The sequence below is a fragment of the Semicossyphus pulcher genome, unplaced genomic scaffold (assembly GCF_022749685.1).
Source record: "Semicossyphus pulcher isolate SPU_LCO1_2020_fin unplaced genomic scaffold, fSemPul1.0.p SCAF_19, whole genome shotgun sequence".
NCBI classification, from domain to species: Eukaryota; Metazoa; Chordata; class Actinopteri; order Labriformes; family Labridae; genus Semicossyphus; species Semicossyphus pulcher.
In genome coordinates, this window is record NW_027211692.1 from 22,771,385 (window position 1) to 22,792,979 (window position 21,595).

General features: G+C 38.4%; 1 protein-coding gene across 1 annotated transcript; it reads right to left on the minus strand.

The window, feature by feature from the left end:
- Positions 1–319: 319 nt before the first annotated feature.
- Positions 320–16,626, minus strand: LOC138597459 (von Willebrand factor A domain-containing protein 5A-like). Its single transcript, XM_069669056.1, has 19 exons — positions 16,368–16,626; positions 13,792–13,886; positions 13,168–13,370; positions 12,852–13,074; positions 10,976–11,151; positions 10,757–10,871; positions 10,479–10,654; positions 10,303–10,391; positions 10,060–10,204; positions 9,797–9,876; positions 9,586–9,700; positions 9,297–9,455; positions 9,082–9,185; positions 7,821–8,071; positions 7,594–7,632; positions 7,470–7,505; positions 3,650–3,801; positions 3,172–3,295; positions 320–3,070 (listed from the first exon to the last, which is right to left on the minus strand). The coding sequence occupies exons 2-19, from the start codon at positions 13,835–13,837 to the stop codon at positions 2,991–2,993; spliced, it is 2,313 nt and encodes a 770-aa protein (XP_069525157.1). The 5' UTR covers positions 13,838–13,886; positions 16,368–16,626; the 3' UTR covers positions 320–2,990.
- Positions 16,627–21,595: the final 4,969 nt, after the last annotated feature.

Consider the following 21,595-nt stretch of genomic DNA (forward strand, 5'->3'; position numbering starts at 1 on the left):
CTGATGAAACAAGGGATAAGTAAACAAATCAAGTTAGACACAGTGGATAGATGGTACATGGACCTCCTGCTACTTTTTAAAGCTTGTGATTTTTAGAAAAAAGTGTTTATATGAATAAGACATTATAAAGTGAGCCTTCACTTATCCTTATATCTGATGCATGCAGTGGTTACTGACAGTACATGCACATGGTGAAAAAAGTCAGTCAAATGAAATGGTGAAAAGGAGTGATTTTGGCCTGTTAAGTTTCCATTCAGTTTGAATGGAAAAACTATGGAAACTGACATTAGAGGTAATTGTGTTTATAACAGTACATACTTTCTAATTCTTAAAATATATCTTTATTTTCAGTTTAAAAAGTGCTTTAAATTATTTTCTGATGTTGGTTAAGAGACGAGCAGCAGCGTTTTGCACAAGTTGAAGGCGACTAAGAGAAGACTGGGAGATGCCAACGTAAAGTGCATTGCAGTAGTCTAATCTTGAACTGATTAGAGCATGGATGGCTTTCTCAAGGTCGTGACGGCTTAAAAACATTTTTACTTTGGCTAGAGACGTAGCTGGAAAAAACTGGTCCTGACAACATTGTCGATTTGTTTGTTAAGCTTCAGTTGTCTGTCGAAAACCACAGTTGGACTGAGCTTTGAAAACAAGGTGCCAAAGCCAGCTGTCACAGTATCCCCAAACATAATACATTCCGTCTTATCATCGTTTAAATTAAGAAAATTTTGGGCCAACCACTGCTTAATATCAGCAATGCAGGCAAACAAAGAACTTTGTGCACTGTCACTGTTAGGCTTCACTGGCAGATAGATTTGTAGATCATCTGCCTAACAATGAAAAGAAAGGTTGTGCCTAGCTATAATTGACCCAAGTGGCAACATATATAATGAAAAGAGAATAGGGCCAAGAATAGAACCTTGTGGGACCCCACAGGAGAGAGGAGCACTGGAAGAGGTCACCAAGTCACCAACCATAACAGAGAAGGTTCTACTGGACAAGTAAGATGTAAACCACTTCAGAGCAGTGCCGTATTTCTTTGTATCCAGCTGTTAACAATAAAGTACTTCCAGCCAAGACTTCCTTTTCCGTCAGCTTCATTGTTTACAGAATTATTAGCAACTTGAGAAGCAAGAATCATGTTGGGGTTAAGATTCAACATCACTGAGACTGCCCGCCTGAGTAGTGTGTGGCAGTTGCGGAACTTTGTGATTTACCTGTAGCTATACAACCAAAGCCTTCTGATTGGTATTGGTCACTACTCTGTGACTACAAATGCACTACAGATGGAAACCAGAACACTGTGTAAAAGGGGCCATTGCTTCACTGTACAAAAATACTGCTTTCATGTTTTCAATTTCAAGTTTGATAAATTTGCTTTATTGGTATGATTATATTCAAGTATAGTTTTACCAAAGCAGGTTGCACAAAGCACACAATGTTCGTATAAAAACAGTGGTGCATTTTTAGTTGCAGAGATTTGACCAATCACAAATCAGCAGGCTTTGGTTATACACAGGCTTTAATTAATCAATCAAATTTTATTTGCATAGTGCCAAATCATAACCAAAGTTATCTCAAGACACTTTACAAAAAGAGCAGGTCTAGACCATACTCTTTTGCAAGATTTTGCCATAACTGTTAAAAGTACTGTTTAGAGTAAAGTAAAAACTTTTGATGCATGTTGTGCCCCATTTCTTTTTTCTAAATCAACATTATGGCTGGATGGTTTGAGGTGGACAGACTGAAGATACTGTGCAGTAAGTTTGATGTAACCAGCAGCCTGAAGCTTCTAAACATTTCTGTGTAATTGGGCCAACATTTTGTTGCATGTACGACTGATTTGTCATGAATTTTCAAAGCTTGTCCATTAAGACAATTATTCAAAAATGCCATTTAAGGACATTTGGCACAGTCCAGAGCCCTGTACCGCTGATTTTGCACTCAGCAATTTAATTTCAGAGTTAACTCTGGGCTTTAAAGGTGATTCCCTTCTGACAGGGATACATTAACATAGGCTGCACACCTAACCTGCTCTGGAGTAGGGTATGTTTAGGATAAGAGATCAAATAAACGTTGTCTTGATCCCGAATTTAAGTCTGGATAGTGAGGGGAATGTTCCGGAATGGCAAAACACTTTTCTGGATGATTTTTTATATCAAAGGTAGTTATTTCAGATATTTATTTGTGCTTTAATGATTAATGATATCATCCTGCAACAAAAAAAGCACTGAAGCCTTGTACATGTTGTACTTATGAAATACAAAAGTAAGCCTTCTTACCACTTTGATTTGATTTGATTTTTTAATTCCATAAGTCAGTTAGACACCACCCAGGCGGCAGCAGAAAGAATAGGTCTAAAACATCATAAGCATACATCTGAGCAGCTGATTAATTTAACTGAATACACAAATGAAATAATAGTCAGATCTTTCGTGTACTAATCTGCCAATACTTAAAGCCTGGATTATGTAAAAATATTCTTTATACTTGTTTAATACTGTTGCCGTTTGCTCTAAGTTTGTAAAATAGGACGCTCTGCTGACAGTAGACCTGTGCAGGTTTTGGATCTGTCATGTGCTGTAATGAACCCCCTTATTTTGTGAATGCATTAAATATGGAAACCCTGGGTGACTTACTGAGATGAACATCATAGTCATTTGACCACTTAGCGTGATGTCTTTTGTTAGGGTTAGTGAAGGAAAGTAACCAGAAGTTATCCCTATGTTGAACTCGCTTTGTGGTACAGGCACAGTTCTATTTTTAGTTTGGTCGAGTTTTTGATATGTGTCGAGTCTGATTTCCTAGGTGAAAGAAGTGCAAGAAGAAGAAGAGGAACATTTGAAAAAACAATTACAAAAAAATTACAATAAATGGTGCATTTGTATATTGGTGCAAAGGTAGTTTAGTGCAATGCTGATAAAGCTAAGGCTGTAAGAAGTTTGGTCTGCATCTGGGCATCATTGTTGAAGTAAACGTCTGTAGTTAGAACCTCAGAGACCCAGAGCATCTTCCTGCACTCTGCAACCCAAGAGTGCATTTCCAGCTTCCACGCACTCTTTCACACATGATGCTGGGAAAAAAAAGAATCAATCAGAAGAATCTGAATGTGGTCAAACAGCTGATTTTGATCATCAACAATAACAACAACAACATTTTTTATTTTGTAATTACCATTCTGTGCACGGAGCCATGACACAGCCTTTATAGCCAGAAGCTCCCACTCTTCCTGAGCATCCATCTTGACACCATGAAGCCAGATCAGAGACAGAATGGTGGCCCATACCTCCTGGTTCACCTAATTCACCAAATAAAGAACATAAAAAAGAATTGAAGCAAAAATGAAAGGAAACTATAACTTGATGGTCTTGAACAACATAATAATGGTTACTAAATCGGTGGCAGCAACGGAGGTAGAGAAAGGCTTGAGTACCATTAGTATCTTAGTTCCAGACTTTCAAATTTGTGTGAGATGTGTATTTTGTTTGACTAGTCACCTTTTTCTTTATTTTGTTGATTCGGTTACATATGTTTTAGAAGCTTTGCTTGTTCGATAAACCATGGAAACCTGTTATATAAAACTGTTTTATATCTAAGTTTCATTTCTAAGTTCGTTATTGATTGGAATAATTTATTATTGACAGTAACACACCACCGATGCAGGCTTTAGCTTTTCCACCTCTTCGCTGGTCTTTCCCAGGGCTGCAGCCAGAGCTGGAACTAGGTCCCAGCAGCCAGACGCCTTCTGAAGGGAGACCAACTGAAGCAAAGGGTCCTTGGGAGGCTGACTTGCTGAGGAGATTACTGACAAGAAAATCAAAAAGAAAAAAATCTCAATTTATTGCTTCCAATATGTAATGTGGTTTTCTTCAGCTTTTTTGATAATGAATGGGAATTAAGTACTAATAATTCTGGTATACTGCTAAAACAAGACAACAAGTGTGATGAACAGATTTTATTTGTTCTGTCTTGTCTTTAATAGTTATCAACAGAAAAAAACCGATAGCCATGCATGCATCTCAGTCTGGTGTAATTGCAAATTTCATGCCTATCCATACAATAAATGTAAACAGATGTGTCTTAAAGATATAATCTCAAAGATTTTCATTTAAATAAATGTCATTTAAATAAGTCACTATCGCTGAATGAGGTGACACAATGGTGATTGAGCCTATGGTATTATTATGGACTGGTTGTCCGTGGCAACATTTGCGGAAAAAATCACAAGTGGCGCCCAGTTAGTGACGCGTTTTCCATCACCGAGCAGTGGTTGGTCTGCCAGAGAGGGTAGGCGGAGCTAAGCAGCAGCATTTTTCCGGTCTCTGCAAGTGTTCGGTAAACGGTAAGCTACTGTGGCTGAACAAAAAAAAAAAAAAGATTGATCACGCCAGATAAATAGACAGACTTGAAAAATAAAATCCGAAGAAAAAGAAACAAATTTGACGCTCAGATGAGGGCAAACTGTCTAAAAAGGAAAGCGACCGTCAGCGAGGAAAATCAAGAGTAACATCAAGGGAAGCCAGCCGTACACATCTGGTTAGTTGGGACATATGCACCCACAATTATCGCCATAAGGTGCCGCCAAATAGAACGGAACTAAGAACTTCGAGATTATATCTTTGAGTAGCCTCTTTAATACTCACCTTATACTCAAACTACATTTTATTCTAAAGCAGTTTTCCACTAAGAAATTTCTATTGTAAACCAAAGAAGGAAAAAACTTCAGCACATTACACAAAGAAAACAACAGTAAAAAAACTTAAATAGTAGCAACCAATTCTCAGTGTAAAACAGTTTGATACAAAAACAATGACTTAACTTAATAACAGAAAGAAAATGATTTCATTTATTTAACTCTGGATTATAAAATGTAATGCAAACATTAAGTAATTAATCATTTATATATTGTACCATAACTTACTCTTAATTATAAAGTTAATCAGATCATAGCAACAACTCATCATTTTCTGTGGCTGTGGACGCAAGTACAGAGCAGCAGCATCAGTCAGCAGACATCCCTTACCTTTTTCCTGATGTCTCCCCATAATTTTTGTCTTAAATTTGGCCAATCAGTCCGGGGCTGAGCGAGGCTCAACCTAACACTAGTGAACACCTGTCAATTATGGACTTTACAGTAAGCTGTTCAAAGGGCTCTCCCGTCTCTTCATCGATCTGTGCATATGGTTGAGGTCCGTCAGTGTGCGCACACTTGAGAGTGCAGCACCGCACAGCAGAGAGCGGGGCTGCCGACAGCTTCCCTCCACAGTCAGACACAAAACAAGAGCATACTGCACGGATCTGCGAAACTTCATGGGTGAGTTTGCGCTTGAATATCATCTGGGCAATGTGTTTTGTGAATCGGACCTTGAGACGAGTAAATTACCCCCTATGTTTACCAACTGTTCTGTTTGAAAGAACGAACATAACAAACAAGCAGGCTTCTCGTGCAGACCTATGTAAACTTGCCCTCGCTGGGCCGTTACTTTCAGAGAGAGAGGCGCAATGCAGACTGGGTGTTGTAGGAATGTAAAATGGGTGAAACCACAAGCTGTTTGTACAACTTTCTCCACAGCTAAGGCCAGTTTAAAATATGATTACTTCTATTGATTGCAGAGAACACCAGCTTTGACAGTGGCTTTTTCCGGGGGTGAATTTGTACTTTAACTTAATAACAGAAAGAAAATTATTTCATGAATTTAAATCTGGATTTATATAAAATGTGGTAAAAACCCCTAAGTAATTAATAATTTATATTTTGTACCATAACTTACTCTTAACTATAAAGTTAATCAGACCATAGCAACAACTGATCAATTTCTGTGGCTGTGGAGGCAAGTACAGAACAGAAGCATCAGTCAGCAGAGATCACTTACCTTTTTTCTGACATCTCCCCTTCATTTGTCCCCTGATGTTGGATCTGGCTTTTAATACAGCTGTTGAGAGTAAACAGCCTGATATACCTTAAACTAATAATAGCAGACAAAATTATAATCATATTGTCATCAAAAACATACAAATTGGGCATTTTGGTAAAATATTTCTTTATTATGATAACTTGTAGATATTCACACTACCACTACAATATGGTATAATTAAAGAGATACACTGATGTGTACTCAAATCCTTGCATCAGTCCAAGCTTTTATGCTCTATCCATAGCATGAGGGAGCAGCATGGATAGTGGAAATTTACTCTTAACTTCTAAACAAAAGAGGAGCATGAGGAAAGGACTTGCAAATGACCTAGGATAATAATCCTATTAAAATACATGAAAAAACCCAAGGGCGGTAGTACATAGACCTATACGGTAGGGCCACATACCTGAACGCAGACAAACAGGTACTAGCTTTTACACATGTAGCCTATGCCAAAGATTTATCAAAGCATATCAAAAGCAAAACAACTGCTACTGCACATTTAGAGGTGAATTCACAAAGGGATTGCGCGGTTTTTGCCCCCGCAGAACCTGTAGAAATGACACAAAAAGACTCTACTTAGTTCTCAAAGCACACGCAGAGGGTTGAGTGCACCCCAAAATGCGCTGCAGAGCAAACAGCATCTCTGGGCTCCAGTGCTGTTTGCGGTTATTTAAATGAGTCATTTTGCATATTCTGGGCAAATTTGGCTCCTTTCTATGTAAATGAGCCATGTGGCAAAAAAAGCTCCTCATTCACAAACACCAGTGCTAACAGCACAGCGCAGTTAGAGTGAAAATATGACCGTCTGTAGAGAGCTGGTGGTAACTGCAGCACAGTATTATGAGGGCTGTCACACTTTGAGTTTCCAGTGATCATGATGACAATTCCTCCTTTTGTGTGATCAAAAGATGTATTGACTGTAAAAACAATCTGTTAATGATATATTGTCATTATTATTATAATTGGTAGACCAATCAGTCCAGGGCTGTGCGAGGCTCAACCCCGGCACATGGGCATACTTTGTCCACGTGTGTGTGGATGGTCTGTAGCCCTTAGACATGATGGGGATTATTATATGGACGAGCTGCTGTTGCAAGCTCATTTAAAAAATGATGCTGCGTTATAGACGATTAAACCAGTAAACACCTTTCAAGTCTGGACTTTACAATAATCTGTTAAAAGAGCTGCCTCCTCCCTGCTCATCATTGATCTGTACAGTTGAGGTCCATTAGTGTGCGCTCAACTAATGCCTGAGAGCACTGCACAGCAGAGAGTTGAGGTGCAGACTGCTTCTGTCCACAATCAGACACAAAACAAGAGCAGACTGCACGGATCTACAAAACTCATCAGTGCAATTTGCTTTGTGAATCAGACCCTGAGATGTACCAGATAGCAGGTGCAAATGATGTGCAATTTATAGAGCTATCAGTGGCCCCAATTCATTCTTAGCGTTTTACCCCAAAGTATTTCAAATTTAAGCTGCAAAAAATAAAATAAGAAAGAAACACATACATATATAATGTGTGTTCCAAATGCATTCAGCTTTTTACTTACTTGGCATGGGTGGAGAAGCTTTCCCGAGGCATCTAGCTAAAACCCCGTAAGAAGTCAAGATATACAATGAGAGTTATGAAACAAGAAATATCAACTAAACTTACCCATTATGCATTATACTTACCACTGAAACTGTCAGCACTAAGACTACAGGCCATTAACACTGTGAGGATAAAAGAGCTTATTGTAATTACTCATGACATTCTAAAATGCTAAATGCTATCTCTTATCTCCAAATCAAATGCAATTATGAGACTGATTGTTAGATTTGTAAATGATGACATATTATTAATGTTAAAGCAGCACATCTTCATGTTTCTCTACACTACCATTCATGGTAACTTACACTACCCCTTAAATAGAGGACTTTGAAACACTCACTGGGTGTTGGAACATTTCTGCGCACCAGAGGTCCTTGAATCACTTCACCGTCGCCTTTTTTGACAGCAATGAAGGCAGTGAAGGCACTGCTCACACCTGATTGCACACTGACCTCCACCACTTTCTTCTTCACACTTTCATCTTGCTGTCCTCTGGGCTCTCTCTCCTCCATCTCCAGAGAGCGAATCAGAGCCCGAGCAGCCAACCTGTGAACTGTTAATCTGAAGACGGTAAAGAGATGTCAAAACATTTGTAAAAAAATTTGAAATATTACAATTAACCCATTATTTAAATTCCATCAATCTTTTTTCTGTACCACCTTTTGGGATTATATAGAGCTGAGCCCTCATATCTAGCACATATTATTGTGAGAATGGTGCAAAGCATTTTTTTTTTTTTTTTTTTTACAGCTTATTAGTACTAGTATTAGTACAATGATGGTGAAAACATCTTTGAATTATTTGGGGATGCTTTAAATTTTTTATGTGAATAAATAATTACATAATACACTTTGTAAACTGCCCAATCATGTTGTAAATGTAAAAGAGCAACTGGAATAATAATGTATTCCAAGAATGCATGTTTAAGGTGGAAAAGAGGCTGTGACACATTCATGAATTAATAATTAAGCGCAGTATTAAACAATGCAACACTTATACAGAGACGACAGAATATTTGGGTGAATTTTTCCAGTAATATAAAAGAAACTGTGCTGGTAATCAAGATCTTGACTGTTTCTAGTTTGTGGGGCTCAGCAACAAGTCGGTTTGAATGAATATACAAACATTTTAAATATAAAAAAAAGCTAAACAGCCCTATAACAGCTGTTTAAAAGTGGAGAGAAGTAACATTAAGAAGATTGCAGGCAGTAGTTTGTGTTTGTGTGTGTTGATTAATACTTATGAAGCCTTCTTGATTTCATTTGAATATAATGAAAAGAGGGTTAACACAATTTCACAGTTTTCACTAGCTTGCTTAATGTTTTATGTAACTCCCGGTTCTTTTAAAAAACACAATTGAAATCTCCTGTATTTTTAGTTGGGTTTTTTTTCATCTGAATAATAAAATGAAAACTCATTCACTACTTTGTGTGTGTCAGCCACAGAGCAGACACTTACTGCTACTTAATACTTTCCACACTTGTGTAGTAGTGTGATGTTTATCAATGTCTGCTACTCTGTTGATAAAATCAAACTCAACATTTTTATTGTCAAGAAAATAAATGTTTTACCCAGTGTCCCCTGCAGGTTTGAGACTGAATTGCAGCTGGTTCTGAGAGAGACGACCTGCCAGGCTGTACTTCACTGTCACACAGCCCTCTGCATCCTCTGAAGTCTGATAACAGTAACAGTTTAATAAACCATATTAGAGAGAGAATTGTAATGGCTTCAAACCATAGTGCTTACATTTCGTAATCATTTCAGAATCATCAAGTGCTGCTTCTACCTGTCCAGTGAGCTTGGCATAAACCAGCGACCTTTGACCCTGGAAAAGTGCTGTGATTGGTGGAGAGAGGACAGTAGCAGACACATTCTTCGGCATATCCCATGTGACTGAGATGTCCACCACAGCTGGTTGCAGAGCATATCGCAGTGACTGCATCACCTGGTGAAGAAAAATCAGTTATAAACGGATTTTACCTAGTCATTCACCTGGAACCACAAAAACAATTCAACACAATCTTTTATTGTATAGTTTAACTTGACAGCTTTTCAATGTGTATTGTTTAACTTACTTTGGGTTGCATCCTGTCAGTCCCTGTGATGAACTGAGCATGACCTCCTCCTTCCTTGGCCAACCCATTGATAAGAGCAGAGCTGGCCCCTTCCCCAATCCCAAAGGAGAAACATCTACAACACAGCAGTTTTGTTTTAACAAAAACAGCAGGAGAGCATGGAACATATTCTTTTCAATTGTGTGGGTGTTTCTATACTTTTTATGGTCACCTGTGGGAATGAGAATTCTTCTTTACCAGATCTATAACTTGTTTGGTGTTTCCCACTTCTCCGTCAGTAAAGACAAATAGCTAGGGAAGAGAGTTTACATGTCACTAAAAGTAACATAACATCACACCCAGAAGCATGCAGCTTTTGTTTAAAGTCCTTAATTTGTTCTCTGAAGACTGTGTTAGATGCTGTAACAATCACACAAGTGCTTTAAATGGTAAAGTGTAAAAACAAGGTGTGGTAAGAATGAACTCATGTGTTACTTGTCTAGGTTGATTGTGAATGCAGGGCTGGCTGTAAATATGTTTAAGGGGCTCAAGGATCTCTGTTCCTCCTAGATTAGCCTCCATCTCTCCAACTTTCTTCAAAGCCTCTTCCATGGTCTTTTGGCTGTACTCCACACTCTTACTGCAGTCAAGTCAACAAATGAACATTTTATCACAGCACACAAAAGCATAGAAGAATTAACACCAAATAGGAAAAAGTTTGTCAAGGTTGTGACTTACGGGAAGATGTGTTCATAGGATGACCCAAAGCTATAAATGTTGAAATAGCAGCCCATTGGTAAGCTCTTCAACAGGAGCAGGAGAGTATCCTGAAGAGAAAAGAAAAAGAATGATGACAGCCACTGTGTGAGAGGGACACTTCAAAGGATTTTATGGCAGAATTTACACATAAATACCCTTGCGCTGCTAATGCGACTCTGATGATCCTTGCTGTTGTTAATGCGTGAGTCCATACTTCCAGATCGATCTAATAAACACACAAACTCTCCACATGAGGCGACTGAAGACATCAAAGCCTGGGGGAACTCAGGGTACAGACTCAGCATCACCACTGGATCACCCATCACAGTGCCTGAGACACATAAAACAATTTTAGCATTTGAACACATCAGCTGGAGGATAAGAATAACAAACTTTGCATATGCAAAAAGGACCTTCCCTAATTTGAACTAACCGGATTTGGCAGAGGCCTGTCCTGCCTCCACCACAGCAGTGGGCTGGTGGGCATCCTTGTAATAAATCAGCAGTTCAACATCTCTGTCAAACTTGTGTCCTGAAGCCAGCTTGATCTAGAATATATTAAACACACTTAGAAACATAAAACAAATGATATCTCTTGTTCTCAGTATAGAGGAACAATCACACACAGGAGTAACATTAGCACTCTACCTACCGTGGCTTGGGTTTGCTCTGTGTTGAGGTACTGGAGAGGGTCAAGGGTACAGTTGGACTCTATTTTAGACACTGGACGACAAGTGGTCACACAGGCCAGGAAAGACAGACTGTAGGGCACCAGAGAGGCTGGTAATGAGGTAACTTGGACGTTGCCACCTCCACTAATTCCACTTCCTGTGAACAGGTTAGAAATGCAAAAGTTAAAGAGCAATAAATTACATTCAAGCAGCAAGGAAAAAGTAGAATTTTAGAATAAGAAGTAGTTACAGTTAATTAAGAAAAACAAGAGTAAGAGTCTACAGTCAGGCTTGCATCTTTACTGGTATTAGCTTACTTAGGCACAGATGAGCTTTCACCCAAATGCTAATGTAGCATGTTAACATGCTCATAATAGCGACACTAACAAGCAGACATTAAGCAGGAATAATGTTTCCCATTTTAAACATAGTCTGAATGTTTTTAACAATAGTAGTGCAATGTGTTAATATGCTAACTTTGGTAATATGTAAATGAGGATGATGAGAATGTCCATAGTTTTTCAGGTAATTTCTCAGGAAAAAAGGACCAAGTACCAGTTAATAATAAATCATCCTGATGAGGATGTTTGGACTAAAGACAACAAATAATGGATGTAGCCACCCGAGACACCACCCATTGGTTTCTAGACTGTGTGTCTGAAACCTCAAGTTCGGCTCCAGGTCGCCGCCACATTGGTTTCCATATTAGAACTTGAAGGTGGTGCTAGAGAGGGTCAAGGGGTTGACAAACACCAGGTTATGATGCTAAACTGTCTTGTCATTAACCGGTGGCAATAACATTAGCTAGTGAATGAGCTAGTTTACCCTTGTGCTTACCCTTGCCACTCGCTCACCCAAATCTCCGATAAGAGAGTGGCGGCTGAACGACATGACTCCTGTAACTTAAAAATATCCCTTTTTCTCACTACTGTCCACTGTAATCTCTCCAGGGAAAAGCCCACAACAAACCTGACTTCTTTGCGCTGGCTGACAAATATATGAATGTATGATAAACACTAAATGAGCTAGACAGGTAAGGCAAGTGCAACATACCTGCTACTTAGTGCTGAAATATAAATACAATAATTCTAGAATTTCACGAACCAAAAAAGCTTGAGCAGGACTTCTTGGACAACCACTTACTGTCATAAAGCAAACAGAAAGACCTATATTGTCCAATGTTGTACAGAGTTCACCTCAGATAGTTCAGAATTGAACAGAACTGAATTAGCTGAGGTGACAACTAGCAGTATCCATCTCGAAGTGACTCACGCACCTAATTATGCATAACTTTAAGGCTTCATATAATAAAAATGGGTGAGTTATAAAAAGATAAATCACCCCCTGTACATTTCATGAATAAAAAATGAGCTATAGAGACCAAAATGTTTTTTGTACCCAGCTGTAAAGATGTTTATTTTTACTGTAAAGTTGGGCATTTTTATAGCTTAATAGCTGGAGTGGTTATTAAAGCCACTGAATCAAGTGTAAACGCAAGCAACTGCACTTTTTGGCACCGCATTGGCTTCGATTCTACGCCCCAGAGGTTATCTTTTGGTTTGGACCAAACCCACTGACTGACATTTCTATAAAGGGTCACGATATGTATTCTTGTCCATCATTTCACTGTTTTGTTGATCAATAGATAGTGGCATAGACTGTAAGAAGAAGAATGCTAGCAAGAAACATGAATCTAAATAGTGCAGGATTCTTTTTTCTCTTAACAAATGTTTTGTGAGAAGAAAAGACAATATCACATGTATTATATCTCAAGGATACACTCCATGTGTTTGGTCAGAAACACTGAATGCAAACAAAGTTTAAAAGTTCCTGACATGTATTTGCTGGTTTTCCTACCCTGAGGTTGGTACCGAGGGTTGAGCACAGCAGGAAGACAAAACCTCAGCCCGTCATCAGCCTGCACACTCAGCTCAGTGACATACTCCAGCCTGATTGAGGCACTCTCTCCTGGTGGAAGACTACCTACACTTAGAGAGAATATATCTGGACTCTGGGCACTCTCCTCCAAAAGGAAGGCTTGCTGACCGGAGCTCAAAGCATCATCATACTCCTCACGAGCCTGGAGCACAGATTACACAAGTAGGTTTAACAGTGTTTACTGTGTTTTACTGCAAGGTCCATTGTATTTGCTAATCCATACTGTGTAGCTCACCTTCTGTTTCTCCTTCACCTCAGCTTCAATCACTGTCTGTCCAATCTTAGCACTGAAATGACAGACAGCAGCATCTCCGGGCAGAGGGAAAACGAAAACAGCCTCTATAGGTTTGTCTTCCTTGTTCTCGTAGTTCAGAGTGGAGGCCACTGTAGCCACATGGTCCCTCACCTCCAGCTCCACCTCCACGCTCTTCAGAGGAACTGACCAAAATAGAGAAGGGAACCCCAATGCTCACTGTTTTTGTTGTGATGATTTTAATCAGTGGTTAATATACAAAATATGGTGCCTTAATAGATAGCTAGATTTGAACCATAAAGATATTTGGAAAATTCCCTTCCTAATGCACAGCACACACAAGCCAATATCTTTACACCCACAGTCTTTCTAGCACATGTACAGACATAAACAGCAAGCACTAATACATTAAAAACAGAAGGAAACAAAACATATACGGACAGAATTAACTTCCAAGAGATAATAATGATAATGTTCCTTCAATATTTTTCAAGGCTGTTTTTAATAACTACAATATAAGGAAAACTGTACATTAAGTAAGGAGATCAACATTATGTAAAGCTGAAACATAATATATATTAGAAATGCTTTCAAAGAGCTCTCTACCTGGTTCCTTATTCATAGTAAGCAGACCACAGCAGTTCACCATCATGCCTTTTAACAGGTTACTCTGTCGATTACACTGTCAAGGAAGCTTGTTGCTGTTAAAAAATGTAAAAGGAAAAAAACTGGGTATTAAGTCATGCTGACAAGTTAAGGCAAAGCATCCATCTGACATATGCAACTTCTCCTTAAACAATCCTCTTCTAAATCTAATTAGATGCAATCAATTACAATATGATTTTCAAAAGATGATTAATCCCTTTTTAAATCAATCACAGTATTGCATTTGTGAGCTTGGAAATTATTATATGTTTGATGACAAATGCTGCTGCCACCACCACAAACGAAATGTATAGTGTTTACTTATTTCTGTAGCTAGCTGCTAGTTGTGTTGTTTATAGCCACAAAATTCAGGAATATTGACAAAGAAACATTGATCTGTAAAGATGGCAGATATAAGCTAAGGACAGTAACACTGAATCAAAATCTGTATAAAAAAGGAATACTAATACACAGTCAAAAACCAGGTGATTCAGGTGTCTCTGGTGGTACCCACGTTGTTCTGCGGTACGCGTATAGGCCTATACTAAGCATTACCGTAAGCTTGATCTCTATTTCCAGATTCTACATAGAAATGTAAAATCTGTAGCAGTGACATGGATTTCTGGGACGTCAATTCAAGTGTTCTGGTTTCTGTCTGTAGTAGTCACGAAAGCCATTGAGATTTCCCGACTTCCTCGAATGCAACAGAAATGATCGACTTCTGTTTCACAAACAAGCATTATAAAAGTAGTTTTCTTCTTCTCTTGAGGACAGACATGACAAAGCTTGCAGTTTTACTTTTTACAAATATCCATTATGATGTTGAAATTTCGGCAAAAGGTAAGACCCATTAATTTAAGCCAATCACAAGAAAAACGGGTTCTTTTTCTGTATACACTGCAGCACACGGAAAAGGATGTCGTTTATCACTACCTGCCAGCTACATGCCCCGGCATGTTCACAGGTGTGCCCAGAGGCTATATCATCAGCTAGACTATAGCCAATGGGATCCGAGATTGGCGTAAGAGAGTCGTAGAATTGATTTCAAAATAAAATCACCGGCCCCATGAACCTGGTTTCACATACTTTCAATTAATCAGTCAGCAGCCAACAATAAATACATACATAAATTAATAAGGGTATTACATTTCTAAATTAAACCCTGTGTTCCCTCTTAATGCTGATTAGAATAAAAATTAAATATCCGAGCTTAAGTGGAAGACTTACATCGACTGTTGTGAAGAAGGCCCAGAAGAAATTGTTATTCCTATGCACCCCGCCCTTATGTCCTACTATTACAGATAGTTCTCTGATCTGTGATGTACACTATATATTCTTGAATATCGTAGTTGTGCAATATAAATTTAAGTAGATGAGGTATGCAACACTTACAAATACATTTACAACTTCTATATCACTGATGCTAAAAAATGTCTGGGTGTAGCTGCTGTTTAAATGTTTCTTCCTGATCAACCATCACTCCTTCCCATCAAGCTGTCTCCTCTCTTCAGAATGTCCTGTCAGAAGAAATAAATTAATCCTTGATTTTGCAACCATAGTAATGGTTGTAAAATCAATGATTTATTTATTATTATTATTTGCAACACTAAACGCCTTCATTGTATTTGATTGAAGACGATAATTCAACTAAATTCATCATTGATGAGTATTGATTGATTATAGAGATAGTATTGATTTTAAAACTTATTTGGTGTCTCTAGCTTAAAGACACCATGTTGTTGTTGACACTATGTTTTTTTGAATCACATTTTTTTTTACTTAAACCCCATTGATAATTATAGGGACGACCAACCCCATACACTGTGACTAATAACCCCGTGATGAGGTTGGTTGTCTCAATGTGTCAGAGTGACTTTGATGGGTAATAACTTAAAATAATTTACAAGAATGAAAGGGATATCCATTTTAAGGCAAAACTTTACGCTTATGTCTAATTTTCGAATGACCACTGTTAGATGTAGCAATTGATCATCTACGAGAGTAAAAAGGTGTGACAACTAACCCCGGTCTCCCCTATTTGAATGTGAAACCACGTTCACGGGACCTGGTGCTTACATATATGGTTACCGCAAAATAACGTGCGGGCTAGTTTGACCGTGTTTTTTGAAGCGGAGGCTGGCCTGACTGCAGTACTTGTATCTGTATTTTGATGTCCAGAAGTGTATGTTGTGTGTTTACTCTTTTCTGTACTCAATATCCCTCGTCTATCCCTCCTGGGAGAGGGATCCACCCTAGCTCTAGAAGGCGGATCCTTCTTCTTCTTCTTTCGGTGGGAATTTTTCTTTATTGACAAACGTTCTAAGGTAGTAATAGTTTGTATGCTCTAAAGACTGTAAAGCCGTCTTGGGCAAGCTTTAGAGCTATGATTATAGCCTTTCCTATAGCCAACAACTTAAAATTTACTTGACTTGACATGATTCCAAACCTTTGCAGGAATAGGCTACGGGTAAGACAGTAAATACATTTTATTTATTAACTAAGTCAGCCATTCTGAAAACAATGCATCACACACCTACCTTTCTGAAGAAAGGGTGCACTGCGCAAGAGGTGCCAAGAAAAGTGGACTTCAAATGCGGAAGGTATCTGCCTGCATATATCCTACAGTCGAACTCAAGCCACGCCTACAGGTTACGCGGCTGTCAAATTAAATGTTCCTGTTGTTTGACAGGCGTCTGACGTGTGACGACGATTGTTGTTTCCCGAACGGACCCCATTCACGTTTCATTGAAGAGTTTTGTTAGACTCGCAGCTGTGGAGGGCGTGCCTGTGAATGGAAGAGTGCGTGCCTGACACTCCGCTTGTTTGGCCAGACCAGTGATTCTCAAACTATGGGGCGCGCCCCCCCTGGGGGGCACTGCGGCATGATAGGGGGGGGGGGGGGCGTCACCGCTCCTGTGTGTTTTTTTTGTTTGGAAAATGTAGCAGGCGGAACTATGTTTTGACGTCGGACAACCCGCACTCATTTTCGGGTGGCACAGTACACAAGCACGTTGCCCTGGTGCTTTCCATGACAGATTTCACATTCAGACACACACAGAGAAAAAGTCTAGCATTGCCAATGGACAAATATATTACAGGGACGAAAACAAAAACAGCTGACGCGTCAGATACCAACAAGACGACGTCGGCCGACGTTAACGCTGACCAACCGCCAAAAACCAAGAAGCCAAGAAAATGACGACGCTGATCTTGCTCTTGGATTTACAGCGAATGTCGTAGGAGATGAAGAGAGACCTCTCTGTGTTTTATGTCTGAAAAGTCTGGCAGCTGCAGCAAAAATCTGTTTGTTGTTTTTCTAAGCTCTAAGATTGAACTTTATTGTTATTGTTCTGAAAAAGTTATTGCACATTTTATTATATTTCTATTTGAAAAAGTCTGATGGAGCAATTGTAATATATATATATATATATATATATATATATATATATACATATTGCACAGCAAATCACTCAGACAAAAGTGAAAATAATGACTTTCTTTCAATAAAAGTTAAACTTGACCCATTTGTGACAATTTTGTTGGGGCGAAGAGAGCTGGAAGTTTTTCTTTCTCCAAAGGGGGGCATGACAGAAAAAGTTTGAGAACCACTGGGCCAGACCAACCAACCAACGCAGTGATCACTCTCTGTCATGCACTGTCTCTCATAGGCTCTGTTTACAGCTGACATTAACATGCACTCTGGTTGATCTACTTTAATTATTATGTCATGACTTTATCGAAAGTGGACAAGGTGCAGCATGGAAATCACGCGGGACAGAGACGCAGTCTTGAGAGACTGACGTTTTTTATATTCTAAGTTGTAAAATATAGCCTAAATGGCAATCCTCCTTCAAACAACAGATAAGCATCATGTTATAATCACTTTCACAAAAAGGTGGAGCCGAAGAGTTCTACAGGGGCTACCTCTAAGTTCTATAATTAAGTTCCAAGCACTTTTCTTCATGTCTGTAAAGGTTCTCAGTCATCCAGGTCATGGTAATTTGAAACTTAATCCAAAAGGGCAACTGAACTTGGTTGTTCTTGAAGACGATTTAAAGACGATTTAAAGACCAAAACTGTTTAAGTCAGTCAATGCCTCTCATCCGAAAAGCTTCTTCAGTTTTAAACTGACTATAGACGGAGCTAGAAATATAAGTCTAGGTCATGGTGATAGTGTAATCAAGGGAGTGAGCAGTTGACCAACAGCTTCAAAATCACTTTTCTTCTCAATACGTACTACTGACAAGAAATCAAGAAACACCTCGGTGTGAAAAATGTGTGCTTCAAAAATATATTCTTCTTGTATCAGGGCAGATTATAATGAAAGCCGAGAGGCTCTAAAAGCGGTTTGAAGACCAAAACTGTTAAACTCAGTCAATCTAGTTTTTTTCTTGATTTCACACAAAAAAACTGATGAAACAAGGGATAAGGAAAAAAATCAAGTTAGACACAGTGGATAGATGGTACATGGACCTCCTGCTACTTTTTAAAGCTTGTGATTTTTAGAAAAAAGTGTTTATATGAATAAGACATTATAAAGTGAGCCTTCACTTGTCCTTAGATCTGATGCATGCAGTGGTTACTGACAGTACATGCACATGGTGAAAAAAAGTCAGTCAAATGAAATGGTGAAAAGGAGTGATTTTGGCCTGTTAAGTTTCCATTCAGTTTGAATGGAAAAACTATGGAAACTGACATTCGAGGTAATTATGTTTATAAACAGTACATACTTTCTAATTCTTAAAATATATATTTATTTTCAGTTTACAAAGTGCTTTAAATAATTTTCTCCAAACCGGCATGGTCCAGCAAATTGTGTGCACACAAATACATTCTGCAGAGGGGGAATCTAAAGCAAAATAGCTTAGCCTCTGACAGTATTAGTAGTCTACAGTAAAAAGCCAACCGAACACACACAAAAAAGATCATATTAGTCCCCCCCCTTTGAGCTGTTGCTTAGTGTAAAGTCCTTAAGCATAAATGTAAGTCGCAGTTGTGACAGCATCTTCTACAACTGTGATGTAACGCCACATTTTGTGACCATGGGAGTGTGTTTGTATTTTGACCTGGGCACTTCCAACAGAAGTTGGTTAGACGACCTCAAAGCTCTACCAGGCGCACGAACGGTCAAAAGCTCAGATAAATAAGATGGAGCAAGGCCATTAAGAGCTTTAAAGACAAACATTAAATGTTAAAAATCAATTCTATAATGGACAGGAAGCCAATGAAGGGAGTTAAGAACAGGAGTGATGTGCTTTTCGTCTGTTAGTGTTGGTTAAGAGACGAGCAGCAGCGTTTTGCACAAGTTGAAGGCGACTAAGAGAAGACTGGGAGATGCCAACATAAAGTGCATTGCAGTAGTCTAATCTTGAACTGATTAGAGCATGGATGGCTTTCTCAAGGTCGAGACGGCTATAAACATTTTTACTTCGGCTAGGAGACGTAGCTGGAAAAAACTAGTTCTGACAACATTGTCGATTTGTTTGTTAAGCTCCAGTTGTCTGTCGAAAACCACTCCCAGATTTCTGACAGTTGGACTGAGCTTTGAAAACAAGGTGCCAAAGCCAGCTGTCACAGTATCCCCAAACATAATACATTCCGTCTTATCATCGTTTAAATTAAGAAAATTTTGGGCCAACCACTACTTAATATCAGCAATACAGGCAAACAAAGAACTTTGTGTCACTGTTAGGCTTCACTGGCAGATAGATTTGTAGATCATCTGCCTAACAATGAAAAGAAAGGTTGTGCCTAGCTATAATCGACCCAAGTGGCAACATATATAATGAAAAGAGAATAGGGCCAAGAATAGAACCTTGTGGGACCCCACAGCAGAGAGGAGCACTGGAAGAGGACAAGTCACCAACCATAACAGAGAAGGTTCTACTGGACAAGGAAGATGTAAACCACTTCAGAGCAGTGCCGTATTTCTTTGTATCCAGCTGTTAACAATAAAGTACTTCCAGCCAAGACTTCCTTTTCTGTCAGCTTCATTGTTTACAGAACTATTAGCAACTTGAGAAGCAAGAATCATGTTGGGGTTAAGATTCAACATCACTGAGACTATGGCAAGCCGTTTTAACATTTAATCGAACCACGCTCCTATCTGTAATTACATTTTAGATAGCCATAATAGCATTTCTCCTAGTCAAAATTGTATTCTCACTAGTCAGAATGGTAATTAAAGATACCCGCAATAACATTCTTACTAGTAGAAATTGTATTTCAAGATATCTACAACTTTGATTGTACTAGTCAAAACTAAATTTAAGATATCTAAAAATCCTTAAAAAGTATAAGTGGCCGTTTTAACATTTAATAGCTAGACTGGATATGTATTGCAGATATCTGTAATTCAATTCCTCCTAGTCAAAAAGAACATTTCAGATATCCACAATGACATTCTTCCTATCCACAATTGTCATTTCAGATATCCACAACGCCATTCTTCCTAGGACAAATGACGTCACTTTTGCCATTCATGTGTATTGGGCTTTCAATTTCAGATATCCACAATTACATTCTGGATATCTAGAATGAACATTCTGGATATCTGCAATAGAATTCTTACTAGGAAAAACTCCCATTTCAGATATCTTCAATCCAATTGTTACTAGTCATAATTTTCATTTCATAAAATGGTGTCCTGTCTACCCGTCAACAGATATCAACAATACTTTTATGGATATCTGCAATTGTATTGTTTCTAGTCATAATCCTAATCGTAGATATCTGAAATTACATTTTTACTAGTCATAATACGAATTGTGGATATCCATAATGACATTTTTACTAGTCACAATGCATTTTGGATATTCAAAATTACATTCTGGATATCTGGAATAGTTTGTCATTTTGGATATCTGAAATGAAAATTATGACTAGTAACAATTGGATTGAAGATATCTGAAATGGGAGTTTTTCCTAATAAGAATTCTATTGCAGATATCCAGAATGTTCATTCTAGATATCCAGAATGTAATTGTGGATATCTGAAATTGAAAGCCCAATACACATGAATGGCAAAAGTGACGTCATTTGTCCTAGGAAGAATGGCGTTGTGGATATCTGAAATGACAATTGTGGATAGGAAGAATGTCATTGTGGATATCTGAAATGTTCTTTTTGACTAGGAGGAATTGAATTACAGATATCTGCAATACATATCCAGTCTAGCTATTAAATGTTAAAACGGCTTGCCATATGAGACTGCCCGCCTGAGTAGTGTGTGGCAGTTGCGGAACTTTGTGATTTACCTGTAGCTATACAATCAAAGCCTTCTGATTGGTTTGGTCACTACTCTGCGACTACAAATGCACTACAGATGGAAACCAGAACACTGTGTAAAAGGGGCCATTGCTTCACTGTACAAAAACACTACTTTCATGTTTTCAATTTCAAGTTTGATAAATTTGCTTTATTGGTATGATTATATTCAAGTATAGTTTTACCAAAGCAGGTTGCACAAAGTTCACAATGTAAGTATAAAAACAGTGGTGCATTTTTAGTTGCAGAGATTTAACCAATCACAAATCAGCAGGCTTTGGTTATACACAGGAAAAACGGTCCGTCTGACAAAGATGTACCTTTTTATAAATCTCTATAGACAAACATCTGCATGCAAGTGCAGCTAAAAATCTGTTCTTCTCAACTCCAACTCCATTCTCACTTTTCAAAATGGTAGTTGGACTGTTAATAATGCAGTGCACGGAAAAGGAAGTCTTGACTGGAAGGCTTTAATTAATCAATCAAATTGTATTTGTAT